The sequence below is a fragment of the Astyanax mexicanus genome, chromosome 3, assembly GCF_023375975.1.
Source record: "Astyanax mexicanus isolate ESR-SI-001 chromosome 3, AstMex3_surface, whole genome shotgun sequence".
Taxonomy (NCBI): domain Eukaryota; kingdom Metazoa; phylum Chordata; class Actinopteri; order Characiformes; family Acestrorhamphidae; genus Astyanax; species Astyanax mexicanus.
In genome coordinates, this window is record NC_064410.1 from 61,921,773 (window position 1) to 61,942,500 (window position 20,728).

The 20,728-nt window shown below is 38.6% G+C and overlaps 1 protein-coding gene across 2 annotated transcripts in view; it reads right to left on the reverse strand.

Annotated features, from left to right (window-relative positions):
- Window positions 1-901: 901 nt before the first annotated feature.
- Window positions 902-20,728, reverse strand: part of igf2bp3 (insulin-like growth factor 2 mRNA binding protein 3) — a 58,623-nt gene continuing 38,796 nt past the window's right edge. The window contains exons 7-16 of one of the 2 annotated variants that reach the window (XM_022665334.2): window positions 19,739-19,873; window positions 19,525-19,647; window positions 18,037-18,172; window positions 16,582-16,716; window positions 15,436-15,513; window positions 12,690-12,809; window positions 12,529-12,603; window positions 10,788-10,919; window positions 5,087-5,200; window positions 902-4,210 (exon numbers count right to left, since the gene is read on the reverse strand). In XM_022665334.2, coding sequence (XP_022521055.2) covers window positions 4,109-4,210; window positions 5,087-5,200; window positions 10,788-10,919; window positions 12,529-12,603; window positions 12,690-12,809; window positions 15,436-15,513; window positions 16,582-16,716; window positions 18,037-18,172; window positions 19,525-19,647; window positions 19,739-19,873 — 1,150 coding nt within the window. In that variant the 3' untranslated portion in view covers window positions 902-4,108. The remainder of the gene's footprint in view (window positions 4,211-5,086; window positions 5,201-10,787; window positions 10,920-12,528; window positions 12,604-12,689; window positions 12,810-15,435; window positions 15,514-16,581; window positions 16,717-18,036; window positions 18,173-19,524; window positions 19,648-19,738; window positions 19,874-20,728) is intronic. The other variant, XM_022665335.2, reaches the window with a different exon arrangement.

Genomic DNA, 20,728 nt, shown 5'->3' on the forward strand with positions numbered 1-20,728 from the left:
TTCAAGAAAATGCATGAGCATTTTCCCTCTACTTAATGGTCACAGCTGTCTAGGGTGGAGCTAAAGTGTAAATACAGGAAGTTCCTGTGTTCTGGACTAGCATATCTGTTGCAGTTGCACAGGTGAACAGCAAGCACATACTGCGTTCAAGTGTGAAAACAACATAGCATGGAGCAGCAGAAGAAATGCGTTAGTTCATAGCTGTAGTAATACGCGCAATAAATCAGGTTAAACTGCACCTGAACAGCTGTTTAGCTCAAACATAACTATATACATATAAATAAGAGACCACTTAAAAATTAGTTTCTTTGATTTTACCAAATTGAAAACCTCTGGAATATAATCAAGAGGAAGATGGATGATCACAAACCATCAAACCACCAAACTGAACTGCTTAAATTTTTTGCACCAGAAGGTAAAGGCATAAAGTTATCCAAAAGCAGTGTGTAAGACTGGTGGAGGAGAACATGATGCCAAGATGCATGAATTAAAACTGTGATTAAAAACCAGGGTTATTCCACCAAATATTGATTTCTGAACTCTGAAAACTTTATGAATATGAACTTGTTTTCTTTGCATTATTTGAGGTCTGAAAGCTCTGCATGTTTTTTGTTATTTCAGCCATTTCTCATTTTCTGTAAATAAATACTCTAAATGACTATTTTTATTTGGAATTTGGGAGAAACTGCTGATGGAGAAGCAGTATGTCCTACTGTACTCTCTCTCTTGGGCTACTGATTGAGAAACAACATGACCTACTGTATTCTCTCTCAGACTCCGGCTGCTGATGGCAAGCAACATAATCGGAACTTAGCAAAACTTTGAATGAACACTTGTGGAAACATGGTAACCGAATGTGGTGCAAAACTCAAACGCAAATAAAGAGGCACAAACAGCAGCGTTTAGGAGCCATGTTGACTTTTTTAATTCATTTTTCAGAGGCATTTGACAAGTGGAGGTGTGTGAGGGCGTACGAGCACGGTCGGAGGGGTTTGTTTGCTCATCATGCTGAAATCGGACCACTTTCCTGAAACTCCACATCACGTTCCCACTGAAACACGACTCACCACACAACACAGCCAAGAAATCGGATCAGATCCCAGTCAAAAGGAGGAGGGGGGAAAAAGAAAAACCAAAAGAAAAAAACAAACAAAAAAGTAGCATCCTTTAAGACGAGTAATGGGGAGAAAACTTGAGTCCATAAATCAGAAAGAAGTCAGGCCTACCTTAAACGCGAAAAAACCTCCATTATTTTTTAATCAGATCCCAAATGAAACAAATGTCTTGATATAATAATACCTATGGATGAAGTAAAGCCCAATACACTGAAGCCACACCACCAAAAAACCAAGTAGCAGAAAAAAAAGCAACAAGTTGAGGTTTTCTCTCTCTTTTTTTTTTAAAGTCAGTTATCAGAACACAATGCAGGCAAAAATGAAACACCTTAAAAATCACTCATCTTTCAAAATCTAAGCATACATGATTTTTTTTTTTTTTCGTATTTATTTCTCATATTTAGTTTTCTGCAGGGAAAAGGAGCTGAGAGCTGAGACCCTAGATTCTAACAAATAGTCAAATAGTAATATGCCTCTAATTCAAATACATGTCTAGGAGGTAGATCAAAAACGGTGAAGGAGGGAAAAAAAAACGAAAAAATAAATGAAAAACAAACAAAAAAAGAAATCACTTGTGCCCCTCCTGTCAGCGCGAGGCGCGACGCACAGACCCGATGCAGAAGACGAGTGCTCGCGAGGGGGTTCTTGAGGTATCGCTGCGCGTGCGCTAGAGGCGTGGATGGAGGCGTGAGCTTCACCCGCCATCCACCCTTGACTCTGAAGCTGAGGTAGACGTTCTTACTAGCGTGGAAGCATGAATACACTCTTACCACAATCAAATCATATTTACATTCGGCTTTGAAATAAGAAAACGGAATATTATTTATTTGTTTCTCATCAGTTTAAACTCTTTAACTTTAACTTTCTTCTCGCGTGAAAGGTCCATCTATTTTTTTTATTTTATTTTTTATATTATTTGTCACTTTGAAAGATAAACTAAAGGAAATAAAAGAGAAAGGAGAAATGAAACCGTTCACGTCCATTTCTACATTACTGCTGGTTATACAGATGCATCCTTTAATTATAATAATAATAATAGAGCTATGCTGCAATGTGTGTGGCAGAAACTCAACCAAAGCATCGGAAACAGTGCGACTCTCTCCCCGACGACCCTCACTCACCATGCAGTGATCGACGTGAGTCACGTGATTCACGTGATTACAGACTCACATACACTCGACGCGGGTATTTGCTGTGTGTGTGTGTGTGTGTGAGAAAGCCTGGTGTGATGGAGCCCAGCCCACGAAAAAAAACAAAAAAAAAACACGAAAAACGAGGAAACTAAATAAAAAAAAAATAAAATAAAAATAATAATAATAATAATAATACAAAAAAAAATACCCCACACAAACTCAAACTACACAACGGATTCGATTCCTTCGACTCAATTGACATTCGACTCATTCGCACCACCATGGGCTGGACTATGTTAATCTGCTATGCAAGTAACTGCGTGAGAAAAAAGAGGAGGGGTGGGGAAGGTTTAAAAAAAAAAAAAAAAACGTATCTAGGAGCGCATCGCATCTATAAGAGGAAGGAGAAGTAGTAGAAGTAGGAGGAGCACCAGAGAGGTTACAGCAGGACATACAAGGTTATCCCTGACCTCTAATGCTACCTACGCCTCTGCCGTTTCCTCAACGCTAACGCACGCACCAAAAACAAAACAAAAAAAAAGAACAAAAACGTACGCAAAAAGATACGTACCGGCCAAAAACGTTATGAAAACGTATTCTCGCTAAACTGGTGTTAACTAAATATCACGGCATTGCTGCAGTATGTACGGTTGGCATTATTCGGCATCTCTAACTTACATCGATGACGTTGTTGTATTCAGTGGATGTTGGCTCCTCGGCAACACTGAGGCGCTTGCTTTTCTTTTGATACTCCCGCGTCCGCGGCAACGGCGACGCCCCCTCGACCCCGACTCATACCCAGACGTGCAGACTTCGTCTTATTTATGTACAGCGATGCGTCGCCTGCAGCTTTTACCCGAGTGGGGGTCGAGGATCCGCGCGTTAACGGCAGAGCTAATTTTCTTAAAAAAATAAAAATGTTCAAGAACTATTAGCTTTATAAAGTATACAAAATACCACAAAGCAAAATAAAAAAAGAAAGGAACATTTTTTTTTCATATATATCATTTTCTTCTTTTTTTTTCTGAGGTACTCTAGCCTGAGGTAGATCAGTAAAATGCATATTAAACTTGGTTTCCTGGCCAACACCAATCAACACTTCCCTCAGTCATAAGTGGCAGTGTTGCTCCGCCGTTGCTTCATAATCTTCTATAATATATTTATATTATATATATATATATATATATATATATATATATATATATATATATATATATATATATATATATATATATATAATTTTTATATTTATATATTTATACGTATATATAGATCATTTTCTTTATAAAATGCATCCGAATTTATAAAATGCCACTATCAATACTGGGACAAAATACTTCCGACCCTGCCACGTTCAGTTCAGTCCCGTCCCGTCCCGTCCCGGGAAATCCAGAGCCCTTAGGCCCCACCCCTAGCCCCGCCCACCCCTAGCCAGGCTAGGAGAGCAATGCCTTTAACTTTTATAACATGGAAAAACATGACCAATCAACCAAACGAAAAAACAAAGCAAAAAGGAAAAAAAAAAAAAAAAGAAAATTTGACAATGTAGTATTGTGCAGTTACCACACGAGGGCAGTGAAGACTTTCAGGGAGACTATTTCTCATAGCCGTGATTTTCTTCTCATGTTTAGAGCCAAAAAATGGTAAGGAAAAAAAAAATAAAAACGAAACAGAAAACCTTTATATATAAAATAAAAAAAAATAATAATAATAAAAAAAAAAAAGTGTGACTAAACATTCTCACAGAAACGCCGGGAGGCAGGGGGGTGGGATATAAGAGTGGGGTGGTCGGCTACGACCCATGACCCCTGAGATGGGCAGGTCCCATGTCCCGATCGTCTCCGTGAAGACGTGGTGGCTCTATTTCCTTCGGGCCATCGGCGGGCCGGTGGGCGAGGCCTTGGGCTGCTGCTGCTGCCGCCTCACCTGAAAAAGAATCTCCTGAATCTTTCGCTGAGCCATCTGAGAAAAAAAAGAAAACAAAATACACAAATCAATACATTAATATCAGAATGAAAAAGTGATCAAGGATTATACACTTAAGCATTAAGGCCGATTAATACTGATTTTGAGTCAATGCCAACTCTGGCCAAGGCCGCTGTGGGCATTTACATATTTGCGTTGGTGACTGCGTCGCTTTAATCACACTGCAAGGCAGAAATAAAAAACGAGGAATACGCCACTCAGTGCAGTTTCTGTGGTCTGCATGCAATGCATACTTTCATTTCTAGAGGTGTATGTTCAGAGATAACGCAGGGTACTGTATTGCCTCTGGTGAGGGGTACACAGCTATACATACGGTATGGCACAGGGTACGGCACAGAGTACAGCATGGCCTATGGCGCAGAATACGCAGCTACGAATAGGGCACGATGCAGGGTACACAGCAATACACAGGGTACAGTGCAGGCTATGGCACTGCCTATGGCACAGGGTACTCAGCTACTCATAGGGGATGTTGCAGGATGTGGCATAGCCTATGATGAAGGGAACACAGCTACACAGTATGACACATTGTACAGCATGGCCTATGGCACAGGGTACACAGCATATGTATGGCATAATCATTGGCGGAGGGTACACAGCTACACAGAGTACGACGCAGGGTATGGCATAGCCTATGTCACAGGGTATGCAGCTTTACATAAGGCACAGCACAGGGTATGGCATAGCCTATGGCATAGGGTTCACAGATACACATAGGGTACGACGCAGTGTACAGCATGGCCTGTGGCACAGGGTTCACAGCTACACACAGTGTATGAGAACCATGATTTGGGCTTTACAGTTTACAAACCAAAACCATATTGAAAGTTGCTCCATCAGGTGCTTCCTTACCTGACTTGCATAGAAGTGGCCAGTTATCTTCACTACTACTTGGTCGTTTTCGTCAGGTGTCTGATCCCGTGGGACCACCACCTCTGCACTGGTCAGGTTCTGCAATTCATTCACCTGCACAGGAACGTAGAGAGATGTGTTAAGGGAAGCACAGAGACTTCAGATCAAACTCATAACTTCAATACATCAATTTTGCATCAATATTCCTCAAATCTTTGGTTTAAAGATAACATTTGCCATGGGGGGGGGGGGGGGGGGGGGGGGTCACATGCCACTGTACTCCCAGGCAGCATAATAAGTGGTGTTGCTGTGCTGTAGCTAAGATATGCTATGTGGTTGCTATGGTGTTACCAGGTGGTTACTATATTGGTGCTAAATTGTTGCTAGATTATCCTAGGGAGGATGCTATAAACTCACTAAAAGATCCTATGTGGTTGCTATGGTATTGCTTTGTGGTTACCGTATTTTTCGGACTATAAGGCGCACCGTATTACAAGACGCACTATCAAAGAACGCCTATTTTCTGCTATTTTTCCATACATAGGGCTCATCGCATTATAAGGCGCGTTAAGTGACACTAGAAAGGGTGCCTATATCAAAGTGAACAGGGGTGGCGCCATGTTTCCCTTCCCCCACGGGCGGGGGGGGGGGGGGGGTGTCTTGCCGGTGGAGCGTCTCAGTATACAAATCTAGCTCTTTCAAAGTCAAACGAGTGCTGGATATTAATCTACACAGATTCCTCTCCTGAAAACTGTTTATTTGGGTGAGTAACGTGCTTCAGTTTATTTACAGTAAGCTTAGATTTCCAGATGTCCACTAAGGCTTGCTGCACCAGCGTTAGCACGCTAGCTAGTCACCTAAACTAGTAAAGTTAACCCAAACTTAAACGACAGCGTTACACTGAGTAATCCTGCGTGTTCTGGTAAGACAGTGAGATATTAGCTAGCGATTCGTCCCCCGTAGCTTGTTTTAACACGGTAAACAAGCAGATTACAGGCTGATAAAACTCACCTCTGAGAGAGTTAGCGCTTAGCATCTAGCTAATGCTAGCCAGGCAAAGCAGCACAGACTTACAGGCCGATAACTCACCTCTGAACGGTGAACGCTTAGCGATTAGCATCTAACTCTAATACTGCTCCAGCAGTATTAAAAGTACTAAATTTAGATAATACTGATCTCTGAACAGTGAAAAAGCTAGCTAGCTTAGCGGTTAGCATCTAGCTAATGCTATTGCTGCTGAGTCATTATCATTATAAGGTGCCTTTCAAGGTCCCAGTCAGAATCACACATTTATTTTCAATTTAATGTAAAATAATTATGTTTTGAGTTTTTATTACAAATGTATAATCATTAACACATATCTATACTATATTTGCCATCTTGGAGTTATTTTTTATTAATTTGTACTATTTTCTTTAAGTGTGTGTAGGCGATTTTGCCATGTCCCTCTCACAATAGTGGGAGCAACTATGAGTATAATAAGTCATTAAATTAAACAAAATTAAAATGTTTTTTTTGTGGTCTTATTATTATTGACAAGAACTTTCATAAATGGGTAATTCTAGTAGTTATCAACAGATATTTAATATAAATATTAAGTAGTTAATACATGTCCCTCAAATCATTGTCCACCCTGTCATTATGTTGTAACTGGCCCTTTAATGCAGTAGCCGATGTCATCGGTGACATCACGACCACCATTTAGACGATCTTCAATGATGGTTGACACATACGACCCCTTATCAGTAAGTATTTACACCTTAATTTCACAATTTTCTTCATATTGTCTTTCTTGTTGCATGGTGTCGAGCGTAACATGTCCACCCTATCATGGGGAAATATAAAAAAATATTATTATTTTTCAAAATTTTTAAATATTGTCATTTATTTTGAGGTCACCTTCGCTAATGCTAACTCTGCTAGCTGAGGGGCCCCCATGTGCTTATCAATTGCTAATTTTAGCTGAAAATGTCCACCCTATCGTTGTCCACCCTGTCATTAATACTTTCCTGATAGGGTGGACATGATGCATGACAGGGGGGACAGGTGGATAGTTTTTTGACAATAATGACAATAATAACGTAATAAAATAACATTATACTATATTGTTTATGTTTCAACCTTCAAAAAGTGTCCCTGCTGGCATCTGATCAGTCAAAACCAAAATAAAACCAAATAAAAGTTGGAGGCCAGAAGTCATCGAAGAGAAGCACATCGGTGAATGGTGTGTAGCCAACTACGACAATGATGGATACCTTGCAGTGGCGATTGCTCTAAGACTGCAAGGGAAGCTCAGCTTCCCCTAAAATGTAAAAAAATAAGTGATTAAATATATACTGTTGTGTGTACATGTCCCTGATTAAATATGCGCTACACCGCGCTGAACTTAGTTCAGAATCAGCTTCTTATCACTGGTAACGCCGCGGCTTTCCTCTCACTCATTCCCGCAGCTTCACAGCGCTGCTTTAAACAGTGCACAGACTTCAATAGCGGAGCAAAGCGCGCGGCCAAACGAGACGAGTCATTGGATAAATGCTGGGCTTTGTCCCGCCCATCGGACGCTCAGCGTCTCTGGGGGTCTATGGGGCAGTGGGCTGGCCTCGGCCGGCCCGGACGCTCAGCTTCTGCGTGATGATTGGATGATCTGTCTGAGGCGGAGTGCCTTTTTGATTGACAGCGAAATGAGCGAATCAGCGATCTTTTAGTGTAAAAATCCATTTGATAGTCTTCCTTACGAAGAAAAACTTAGAGTTAAACAGCAGGACAGATCAACTGCTCAGATTAAATTGGTGTAAAAGGTGGGGAAAAGTAACAGGTATTTTCAGCTGTTCTGTATGATAAAGTGAGCTGGCTGACTGGAAGTGCTGTAACAAATAAAATGTACTGATGGCCATTCCTCTTGATGAATCTCAGGACATAAATGAACAGGGGCCAGTAGTAAGTATTGTGTTATTATTAAAAATAATTTAAATAATTTAAATTAATAAAGTGATTATTTAAGGAAATTAAAAAGGAAATAAATTTACCTGCATTTTTTTCCTTTACCAACTTTAAAGATTTTGCGTAGTGTTTTTTTTACTGATCATTTTATGTTTATTTATGTCATAGCGTCGTTTTTTATGTAATTGTTCAATGTAAAGAATGGGTACCTTTTTGTTGTGTAGTGAAAACTTGAAAATAATGCCTTTTGTTTACAAAAAAAATAAATATCAGGGAGAGTAGAATTTACGTATAAATAAAACTACATATGTTAAGATGTAGGCCGAAATTGAGCTTCCCCTCCTTGAAAGACCAGCATCCGCCACTGATACCCTGGTATCATTCTCGATGTAGAGGAGCACAGCGTGAAAGTTAAATGCATGCACAACAAAGGAATCAACAAATTCTGTTGGCCAAGTCCTCGTGATGACATCAACTGGTATGGGGATTGGCAGATTCTGTGCCTCATGCCGGAACCGCAACTAGTTAACAGGCGTGCTTTCTCAGTGGAGCCATCTATTTGGAAGTACATGGAGGACCAATTACAGTAGACCTAGATACGTGTCCTAATGTTCTGATGAGTAGGCCTACGCTAGATGTTTTTTGATGTTCTGTTTTGATGTTCTGTTGAGAAGCATGTGTGTTCTGATGTTGGTGTATGAATTAACTGAGTACAGTTTGTACCTAACTCATCCTTTCTAATGTTTTTCTGTACTTAATGAATTGCATTTGTCCACCCTGTCATGTAATTTTCCACCCTATCGTGCCGATGTCCACCCTGTCAAATTTAAGTTTAATGAAAAAAACTAAATATGTATTGAATATAAATTAACCCCGTGTGTGATTTCCTGATGTCCAAATGATGACCAAACAAAACCACTAAAAAGTTTTGCTAGTTACATTTGTTTTTGTCATTTTATTTTAAAAAACAAAGAAGACCTATGGCTTTTGCTGTAGATGAGCTGTAATTTTATTCTAATTTTAGTATTTCCCAAAGACTTTTCCCATTATCTGAAATGTGTTAACTAGAAAGGGACAAAAGACCTTTCTGAAAAGGTATGTTTAATTATAATTATGTAAAAAATAACATATAGTTGAAGCTTACATTTGTCCCCGACAGGGTGGACATATTTTGCAATATGCCCATATTTTGACATTCTGTATTTAATTCATAAAAAGTGTTTAAGCTTGACCAATATGTATTTTTAACACCCAAGGGGCAGCTTAATAACATGATTATAAAGTGAAAGGGGAAATCTTACCTTTTTCTTATCGAAATTGCAATGTCTCAAAGGCACTTTATAATGATAATGACCCTGCTCAGCCTCGGAGCTGCACGGCTCTGGACTCTGTATAGCACTAAAACTCTCTATAACGCTGCACGGAGTGTGTGTTTACTGCTCCTTACAACCTGACGAGTAAAATCCATACAAAAGGCGCACCGTATTATAAGACGCACTGTCAATTTTTGTGAAAATTAAAAGTTTTTAAGTGCGCCTTATAGTCCGAAAAATACGGTACTATGATGGTGCTAAGTGGTCACTAGTTTATCCTAGGGTGGTGGCTATTGCATTACTAAGATATCCTATGTCGTTGCTATGGTGTTGCCAAGTGGTTACTATGGTGGTGCTAAATTGTTGCAAGATTATTCTAGGGTGGTTACTATGGAATTACTAAAGAGCCTCAACAACGCATGACTGATGTGTTATTTTAGTCCTCTATTTCTTCGTTTGTGAATATTTTATTAATCTAATTATTTACCTCTGTTTTATTGTTTTACATTTTAGCCTGTCTGCATATCCTTTTATTCTAAATTTATTTAATTTCTTCATGATTAAAATCTTATATTGTTTACTTGCTTCTATAATTTTAACTTTTTTTTTTGTAATTTTGTAAAGGATGAGCTGCATTAAAAATGAGGGGTACCCTCAATGTATTACAGAGTGGAAAAAATAAAGGTTGCTTAACTGATTGATTGATTGATTGATGTAGGTGCTAAATGGTTGCTAGATTATCCTAGAGTGGTAGCCATGGCATTGCTAAGTGAACGCTAGGTGACTGCTATGGTGTTAATACCAGCAGCTAAATAGTTGCAATATAGTTACATATAGTTATTGCAATGGTATCCATGCAGGTTGCTATGGTATTACTAAGCGGTTGAAGAGGTTGAATGTAGCAGGCAGCAGGAATGGAGTATGTTCACCATGTTCTACCACAGTCACACGGATCCTCTTTACTATACTTACTGAATGTACTACTTTTACACGCCTGGTTCTGTGTAAATGATCTTTGCACCAATAATCCATATTTTTAGTCACATTCTGTAGCCTTTAGTGATTAAACAAGCTCCTACAAATCTACCTACTGCTGGCATTAGACTACTAGATACAAAAGCATCATCACTGCTCATCTTAAGGCTTGATCATTAGCGCTCAGGTCATTTTTACTGCACTGCTTTTGTTTCCACCAAAGAACAAAAGCCTGAATTACACACTGCTGTTAACACTGCGAGTTTCTGCCCAGCCCTATTTATAGAGCCAGCATGAGGCTCACGCTGCCAAGAGCGATATCTACACCCATACTGAGAAGTGTAATTGTTGAAACCAAACAACCGAAGGAAAAGATTAAATGATTCCCCTTTATTTTCCACCAAATCTTTCCCTTTTATTCACAGGGCTGAATATTAATCACAGGCTGAGCATCACTGATTGGTCAGACTTACCGTTTTGCCTCCCTTGCCAATAACCCTGCCGGCAGCGAATGATGGCACTTTGATGTGAGCTTCTAGTTTGACCTCTTCTTTCGGCCCAAAGAAGTTCTCCTCCTTCAGTTTCCCAAAGATTCGTCCCTGAGCCTAATACAGCGGGAAGAAAGAAAGAAATATTAAATGTATTAAATGTAAAAAGATTAATAATGTCAATGAGATCTGGGTACCTCCTCCAAAAAGTACTAAATGTTGGTTGGACTCAATGTCCTGTGTCCAAAGCTAATCATACACTACACAACTGTGAAAAAAAAGACTTTTATAGACTAAAATCTGACAAACTCACATCTAAAAGACAAGTCCCAGACTTTTTACTCAAAGACTAAGATTTTACAAAGACTGGGGATCTTGCAGTATCACCATTTGCAATACCGCAACTAGATTTTTTAAGTTCTAGATTATTTTCCATCATGCTAATTTTAGCTAGCCTGCTACTAATGTTAGTTCTCTCCTCGGGAACATTAGCTAGCTTGCTGCTAATGTTAGCTAGCTCGCTGGTAACATTAGCTAGCTCACGACTAATATTAGCTAGCTCTCCAGCAACGTTAGCTAGCTCTCCACTAACGTTAGTTCTCTCTACGGTAATGTTAGCAAACTTGCCGCTAATCTTAGCCTGCTTTCTGCCAACATTGGTTCTCTCTCTGTTAACGTTAGCTAGCTCTCCACTAATATTAGCTAGCTCTCCAGCAAAGTTAGCTATCTCTCCACTAACCTTAGTTCTCTCCCCGATAACGTTAGCTAACTCACCGCTAATGTTAGCTAGCTCTCCGGTAACATTAGCTAGCTCACCACAATTAGCTAGCTCTCCAGCTCTCCACTAATATTAGCTAGCTCTCCAGCTACGTTAGCTAGCTCTCCGCAAACCCTAATACTCTCCCCGATAACGTCAGCCAACTCACCGCTAATGTTAGCTAGCTCTCTGGTAACATTAGTTATTAATATTAGCTAGCTCTCTGCAAACCCTAGTTCTCGCCCCGATAACGTCAGCTAAATCACCGTTAATGTTAGCTAGCTCTCAAGCAACGTTAGCTAGCTCTCCACTAACCTTAGTTCTCTCCCCGATAACGTTAGCTAACTCACTGCTAATGTTAGCTAGCTCTCCAGCAACGTTAGCTAGCTCTCCAGCTCTCCACTAATATTAGCTGGCTCTCCAGCAACTTTAGCTATCTCTCCGCAAACCCTAGTTCTCTCCCCGATAACGTCAGCTAACTCACCGCTAATGTTAGCTAGCTCTCTTGTAACATTAGCTAGCTCACCACTAATATTAGCTAGCTCTCCGCTAACCTTAGTTTTCTCCCCGATAACATAAGCTAGCTCATCGCTAGCTAGTCTGAAAAGGTCATACCTACAGCAAATTTAGAGCAAATTTAAGACAATTTAAGACCTTTACTCAACCGGATTTTAATTTAAGACATTTTGCGACTTTGTAAGGACCTGTGAGAACCCTGAAAGAGTATTGCCAAACATCTCTAACCAATACGAGAAAACACCACGCTTGCTTGGCTTGTTGGGGTGCAAACCAAGGGGGTATACACTCAAATTAACTTATCAACTCATTTGGACAAAAAAAAAAAAAATCAACTACAAAATGATTTAACAAATCAAATAAATTTAATAGATAGTTCTGAACTCATATTTTAGGTAAAATTGATTGTATTGCGTTTCTTAAACCCTATAAAACCTTATAAAATCCCAGTACCTTAAACTGGGCCTCAGGTGGTCCTGCAACGATGACCATCCTCTGCTTAGCATCCATTCCATCAGCTGGAGCAATCTAGAGAAGGAAGAATCATGAGAAACATTTCCAAAAGACGTTTAGAGCCCATCCAAACAGAGTGTCATTTATAACCAATCACTTACTTTGATTGATGCCCCAGCGAAGCGGCTGAGCTGCTTTATGTGCTGGCCCTGTTTCCCGATGATGGCGCCCACCGCCAGGGCAGGGATGAAGAGATATACAGTCTCTGATTCTGGCTGTTGCTGCGGACACAGAAATAATAGAAGAAGTTCAATAGAATTCAACAATTCTAGAGATAATCCACTGTATCTTGCTTGGACTCTATGAACCATTACACCACTAGTTTAGTGTAGCCTTAGGGGTCTCAGATAATCCCTATGGATTACCTTCCACAGGTCAGGATGCATATAAACCACAGATTAATTTCTAAAGTTTAATCACATGAAATTAGTCTCATATGGACTATACTATCCACTGATCGGAAAAGGTCAAAATCAGAACCACGCTTTCCATTATTTACCCATCAAAACGAAACGTGTCAAAATAAAAGTCACTAGAAAAAATTCAAAGTTCAAAGTTGTCAAAATGAGACCGCTCTTGGCCCTACTCTCCCTTAAAAATCACCTTAAAATGGGAAACATTGCATTCCAGCCTATGCGGGAAGAGATATGGCCTAATTAACTATAAATATACATTTTCACACATGTTTTGGGAGTGCAGTGTGTGATTTTTACTTACAATTTCAAAAATGCCCAAAATTCACATTGATAAAAATCCATGTCTTTGTTTATTAAGTGATGATAGATCTTTCATAGGACTTCACTTGTTTACCTGAGAAGAGTTACACTCTAATATAAGGAGCAGGGGTAATAAAGAGAAACAGGATTGGGCTCATTTCTTTTTAATAACTTGCTCAGTGAGTGTAGATGTTATTTAAAATGTCTCATTTCTTGTTTTTTTATTCATTTTAAAGCGCCACGTGAGCTGTTTTTTGTTTAGATCACTGAAAACAACTCAGAGAGACTTACTGTATTTCACAACGAACAAGTAGATTTTAGCAAAAGGAGACCTTTAAAAAAAAATAATAATAAAAGAGATGGGACCAATCCGATAAAATATATTGACGTAATTTAGCGTATCGGATATCGGACGAGTGCGGCCAATCCACTTACTGATCCAGATTCCAGTCCGCAGCTTGAGCTGAACAATTACCCTGTAATAATGTTAACACGAAACGCATCACTGATCCGGAGTCCAGTTCCATACTTTACCCTGAACCCCAGCAACTTCAGTCTGCAGCTGACTGAGTAACTTTAGATGTTTATCTACAAAACATGAAGAGGAGAGATGCATAGCGGTTGGACAAGCTGGTCAGGAGGGCCGGGGCAGTGGTTGGAATGGAGCTGGACTCTTTGGTTACAATAGCTGAGAGAAGGACTTTGGATAAACTGCTTTCTATCATGAACAATGATAGTCACCCACTTCACACCACCATCATGAAGCAGAGGAGTGTGTTCAGTGGCAGACTGCGGTCACAGAGCTGCACAACAGACAGACTCAGAAAATCTTTTATCCCGAGAGCCATCAGACTCTTTAACTCCTCCCATCGGGGACGGGATGCTGCTGACGACTGAGTTTAACTCAGTCACACCGCATGGACATTATTACTCAACCACTTAATTCTTTACACTAACACTTCCCCAACCTCACTTACATTCAAGTACACTTTACTCATGATTGGGTATTCACATATTCACATTCTCTTTTTAGAACCATCTTTTAACGGATGCATATTTATTTTTATATTATATTTCCACGTCACATCAGCCACTTTCGTAATCAAAGTCATTGCACATTGCACTTTGGTCTGTTAATTATTATTTAATTATTTAATGACCATTAGCAACATCTACTGCACTGCTCTGTTTACAGATAGATCCTTACCGTGTATAGTTAGGTTTTTATAGCCTTATATATTTTCTATTCTTCTGTGTTTTGATTTGTCTGAGTATGTTTCTTATTGTATTGTGTTGCTGCTATCTATCTAAGAAAAAAAAAAAAAGTCGACATTCTGGAGAACACATTAACACATTAAATGCACTTGTGTATACTCTTCAAAGGGCTGTGTGGTTTGTTTCAGCCTCATTATGTAACCTTAATCATAGTACTAATAATGAACTAAAGTATCGGTATTTGTATCGGTATCGGCAGTTTTATATCGAATTATATTGAATCGGATCGGAGCTGAAAAAAGTGGATTGTCACATTACTAAAAAAAATAATAACTAATACATCATTCAAACAATCAAATAAAAAATAAACATCTAGCCCAAAATTGGAGCCCCAATCTCCAGCAAAAATATCAGTTTAAAAACACCTACTACAGTCCCATCATATTATGTTAATCTGCCTGATGCCCACAACTCTACCAATCAAGCCAGGAATGGTATCCAAGCAAACGCCACCAATATTGACTATATTTCACAGCACAGAGCAAGCAGGTTAAGCCAACACCTGTTCTCAATTCACTCACATTAGCCAACCCAACACACACAGACAGACAAGCGAACAAACACACACACACACATACGCCAATTACACACCAATTCCCCACCAGTTCTCGCAGCATGTGCCATTCCAGAAACACACACCAAGCAGTTGGAAAGCAGACACAGTGTGTTAAACACCGCACACCCTGCATTACCCGCAGCTGGGTTAGTTTGGGTTCAGGGGCGAGGGGAGGGCAGGGGGGCGGGGCACTTCCCGGAGGAATTGAGGCACTGGCTAATGTCCGTGGCCTTCGGCCAATCAGGTAGCAGGCAGCCAAAAGCCGTGCGCAGCAGTGCACTGTGGGTAGGGGGCACTTACAGAGAGGGCTGGGCTACTGCTGGAGGAGGAGAGCGGCGCTGAGGCCCAAAACGGCACCTCGCTCCCAAAGGCGCTGCACTACGGGAGAAACACACACACACACACACACACACACACACACACACACACACACGGGTACTTACACACACACACATACACACACACACACACACACACCAGCAAACCCAGCCAAACACTGTACATCAATTTAACATGAGATCTCAAGAGGGGCGAGTGGGTCCAATCAATCAATCAGACTGATCATCAGTACATTTCACTTTACTGAATTTCATTTGTAAATCAAGGGAGGGATCAGAGTCTGGAGGAAGAGTGGAGAGACACACAGTCCAAACTGCTCGAGGTCTAGTGTGAAGTTTCCACCAATCAGTGACGGTTTGAAGAGTCACGTCATCTGCTGGTCCAAAGTCAGTGCAGTGTTTTCCCACACAATATCTTACTTAAGCTCTTCATGCTTCTTCACTCTGCTGACAACTTTTATAGAGATGCAGATTTCATTTTCCAGCAGGACTTGGCACACAGCCCACACTGCCAAAAGTACAGACTGGTCTTATATAATATTCTAATTTTCTGAGACACTGGCTTATAGGCAATAAAAACCCAAAAATCAATGCCAGTGTGTAATGCATTCTCTGGCTCCACATCTCCTTATAAGGGCATTTTTCCCGGCTGTGTCCCAATTCACTTGCAGTTGCAGCTAAAGTGTATTAGACCCCGTGTGAGGAGCACTGTGTTTATTTTTTATTTTTCCTCTTTTCTTGGGTTTACCTGCTTTGAGATCAACTGTTCTGCAATTGGGTTAAACAACCCCCTGGGCTGGAGAGCTACTAGTCTGTAGCTCTGCTAGCACTACATACAGCTAGCTAACTAACTAACTTTCCTGTTCCACCTTAAATAGTGCAATAGACAGCTGCAGCATTTAAAGTGGAACAAAAAAAAATAAAGAGTTAAAATAAGTTAAATTAAGCTCTCCATCACAGAGGAATTATCAGTTTCATATTTTGAGCTTAATTACTGAAAAAGTAATTTTTCAAATTCTATTCTAATTTTATATTAATTTGAGATGCACTAATATACATCCTATTCTCACACACACACACCCACACATCAACACACACATATTCTTACCCCAAACGATGGGTAGGCAGCTTGTCCTCCAGCAGGGGGTCCTGGCACCATGGTGGGGGACATGCCTCCACTCGCCCCAACCGGGAACAGACCCAGAGAATTTAAGTTCAGCCCAGGAATCAAGTTTGACTGCAACTGCAGACACACACATGGAGAGATATCAATAATTAATCAAGACAAAACAAGAAACTACACCCAGAATTTGCATCCAGCATCAGAAATGCTATGTATTCAGCAGAACTGTGCATCTGCGTGCAGCTTTCTGCTTCCAAATAAGCAGATTTAAATATAAGTAGTCATAACATGCCAGATAATAGATGTAAAAACAGTTTTTAATTTTATTAAAAAATAAATTTTATTTATTTATATGTTTCTACACTCACTGTCACTCACATTGATTTCAGCTGCACTGATCATACAAATGTTAAACAAACCAGAATAGGTTTTATATTTTCAATTCTTTGACCGTTTTGTTCATCTCTGCTGGATTTTCTCAGTCAGCTTTATGAGGTAGAGTCTCCTGGAATTCAGGCTTTCAGTTAACAGCTGTGCTGAACTCATCAAGAGTTAATTACTTTAATTTCTTGTCTCTTAATAAAGTGTTTGAAAGCATCAGTTAAAGTTGTGAAGAGGTAGAGTTGCTATTAGGAGTGGGCGATATGGCTCTAAAATAATATCACAATATTTCAAAAACGTAGTACTGCAACAAAACGAAAGTAAAATATCTCCATATATCCAGGATTAAAGTCAAATTAATCATACTGTAGACATATAATCTGTCTCTAGTAGATAGTACATAACGGGAAATGAGAACAGTGTGAATATTTCTTTTGCTAAAAACAGTACAAAAGTAGAACCCTGATGTGATAATTAGGGGTGGTTGATATGGCACAATATTCATGGTATAATATAATATCGTCAACATTTTTCTATTTTGTGAATGATCAGATATGGCACATCCCTAGTTGGTATACAGTGAATAGTGAATATTTGAGTAATGCTCTAATCCATATTATGAAAAGCAAGAATTACCCAACTAAGTAAAAAAAATAATGATTAAGAAGAAATAAAAGGTCAGTCAATCCAAAAAAGAAGAATTTCAAGATCTTTAAAACTGTCCTCAAGTGCAGTTGCTAAAAAGACCATCAAAAAGATTATAATGGTGAAACTGGCACTCATCAGTTCCCTCTATTCCCTCAATTACCAGCCTCAGAAAATAAAAGTTAACAGCTCTTCAGAAAGCTTCTTCAAAGAGTATTTTGGTTTGTTTAACACTGTTTTTAAGTTACTACATGATTCCTTATGTGTTCTTTCATAGTCTGATAGATCACTTCACTATTAATTTACTATGTAGTTAAAAAATATATATTTTTAAAAGATGCATAAAGATGTTTCTCACGTCACCTGTCAGTAGTGTTAATGTAATGGCTGGTTAATGTATAAAATCGTACGTACGTTCATGGCGGCTACATCGTTTTCGTAGGACTCTCGGATTTTCTTCATGAGCTCCTCCTCGGCTCTGGCACAAGCTTCTATAGAGCCCTTCACTGTGATGGTGCGCTCTGGGTTATACAGAGTCAGGTCCTGCAAACTGGAGGAGATGCACATTATATTACATTATATTCAAATATTAACATAATATAATAAGTTGGACCTAAACGTAATTTTTACAAAACATGCAATTAATCACATTTACCTTTTGACAAGCCCAAAAGGCCTTATAGGCCTTATATAGGGCCATCTCAAAAAAATTAGAACATCTTTGAAAAGTTACTTTATTTCAGTAATTCAGTAAAAATGTAAAACTCATATTATATAGATGTATTAAACACACAGAGTGATCTATTTTAAGTGTTTATTTCTTTTATGACCAAAAATGTCACCGAATTTTTTAAGATTGACAGTTTCACAGTATATTACAGTATTTTATTAAATCATTTTATTTATTTATTTTTTGCATACCTGGGGTTTTATATATTTATATAGGTTTGTGATTTATTGTACTGTTAGGAGTTCATATAATATAAAACACTAAGGCTTTAAATAGAGGCTTTGATTAGTATTGGGTTTACTTTGTCTCACAACATTTATACACAAAATATATGAATAAATCAGACTTCATTATCAGAAAAACAGCTGAAGAATGCAAATATACCTTTATAAAAAAAAGAAAAGAAAAAAAAGATACACCAACAACTTCAACACGACTTCCTTTACAAAACGAAATATTTTAAATAGTCCCATAAACACTATAATCTGACCTAAAATACTGAAAAAATATATATATTTTTTATTACTGAAGACATTAGAGGCATTACAGTATTAAAATCAGCCACAATTCCCTTCTTTCTCCAGTTAGCAAATACATTCAGTTCAGTGTGCAATGAAATTATCCTTCAAGCTACAGTATTAATACATTTTAAGTTTTCTGCACCTCGTATCCAGAGTTTTATGGCGTTTTATATTTCTATTTTTTCCAGAAAAAAATCGTACAGCACTTTTCCCCGTTTCCCTCTGCTGACAACTTTTATGGAGATGCGGATTTCATTTTCCAGCAGGACTTGGCACACTGCCCACACTGACAAAAGTACCAATTGATCTTATATAATATTCTTTTTTTTTTTTTTTTTTATTGGCTGTAAGTCATAATCAACAATAAAAGAAATAAACGCTTAAAATAGACCACTCTGTGTTTAATACATCTATATAAAATATGAGTTTCACATCATTTTAACTGAATTACTGAAATAAAGTAACTTTTCAATTATTCAATTTTTCTGAGATGCACTAGTGTATATGTGTATGTATATGTGTATATATATATATATATATATATATATATATATATATATATATATATATATATATATATATATATATATATATGTATGTATATATAGATAAATATATAAAAAGTGGCAGTACTCTGCATGTGTCACTCACGGCGAGATGGTGATTTTAGTCCCAGTGTCTTGTTCAATTTTCTTCAAGTTGCGTCCCTCTTTTCCGATCAGACGTCCCACAAAGTTATTATGGGCCAAAATCTTAAGGGGAATCTCCTCAGTGCTGTGGATCAGAGACAGACAGGTACAGGTGAGAACACACACCTGTAGTGTATTATAGTGCATCAGGACGTGTGCGCAGGACAAAGACTCACATTTTGGTGTCTAGAGCTTCTTTCTGCATGATCTCCATGAGGCTCCTGCAGGCGGCGCTGCAGCCCTCTGGAGTGGAGTGGACCGTGATGGGCTTCTCTGCTGCGCCGGCGTTCTCCTTACGATGAATGTCAATCCTGCACATTTATACAGATAAAATCCATTAATCACCAATTAACATTCAGTATCGGAGAGGAGTCAGCTACAAATCAACATTGAAAAACTGAATCGTTTTTAGCCTGACAAAAATCCATAACGATGTGGGAATTATGAAAAAATGCTAATAATCCATGTATACAATAAGAGTTTCTTTGATTTTACCAAATTAAAAACCTTTAGAATATAATCAAGAGGAAGATGGATGATCACAAGCCATCAAACCACCAAACTGAACTGCTTGAATTTTTACACCAGGAGTAAAGCAGCATAAAGTTATCCAAAAGCAGTGTGTAAGACTGGTGGAGGAGAACATGATGCAAAGATGCATGAAGAAAACTGTGATTAAAAACCACCAGGGTTATTCCACCAAATATTGATTTCTGAACTCTTAAAACTTTATGAATATGAACTTGTTTTCTTTGCATTATTTGAGGTCTGAAAGCTCTGCGTCTTTTTCTTTTTTTGTAATTTCAGCTATTTCTCATTTTCTGTAAATAAATGCTCTAAATTACAATATTTGTATTTGGAAATTATGAGAAATGTTGTCTGTAGTTTATAGAATAAAACAACAATGTTCATTTTAATCAAATATAAACCTATAAATAGCAAAATCAGAGAAACTGATTCAAAAACTGAAGTGGTCTCTTATTTTTCCAGAGCCGTATATATGTACATATTTCTAGCTTAAAGAGAAATTAGACACCCTGTTTTTTTTTGTTATTAGTAATAAAGTAGCACAACCAGTTTCAGCAAACTGCAGTAGCACAGGTCAGCCTTGTTTGGTCCTTTTCCAATATAAAATACATAAATCAGCAAGTACTCGTTTCAAATAC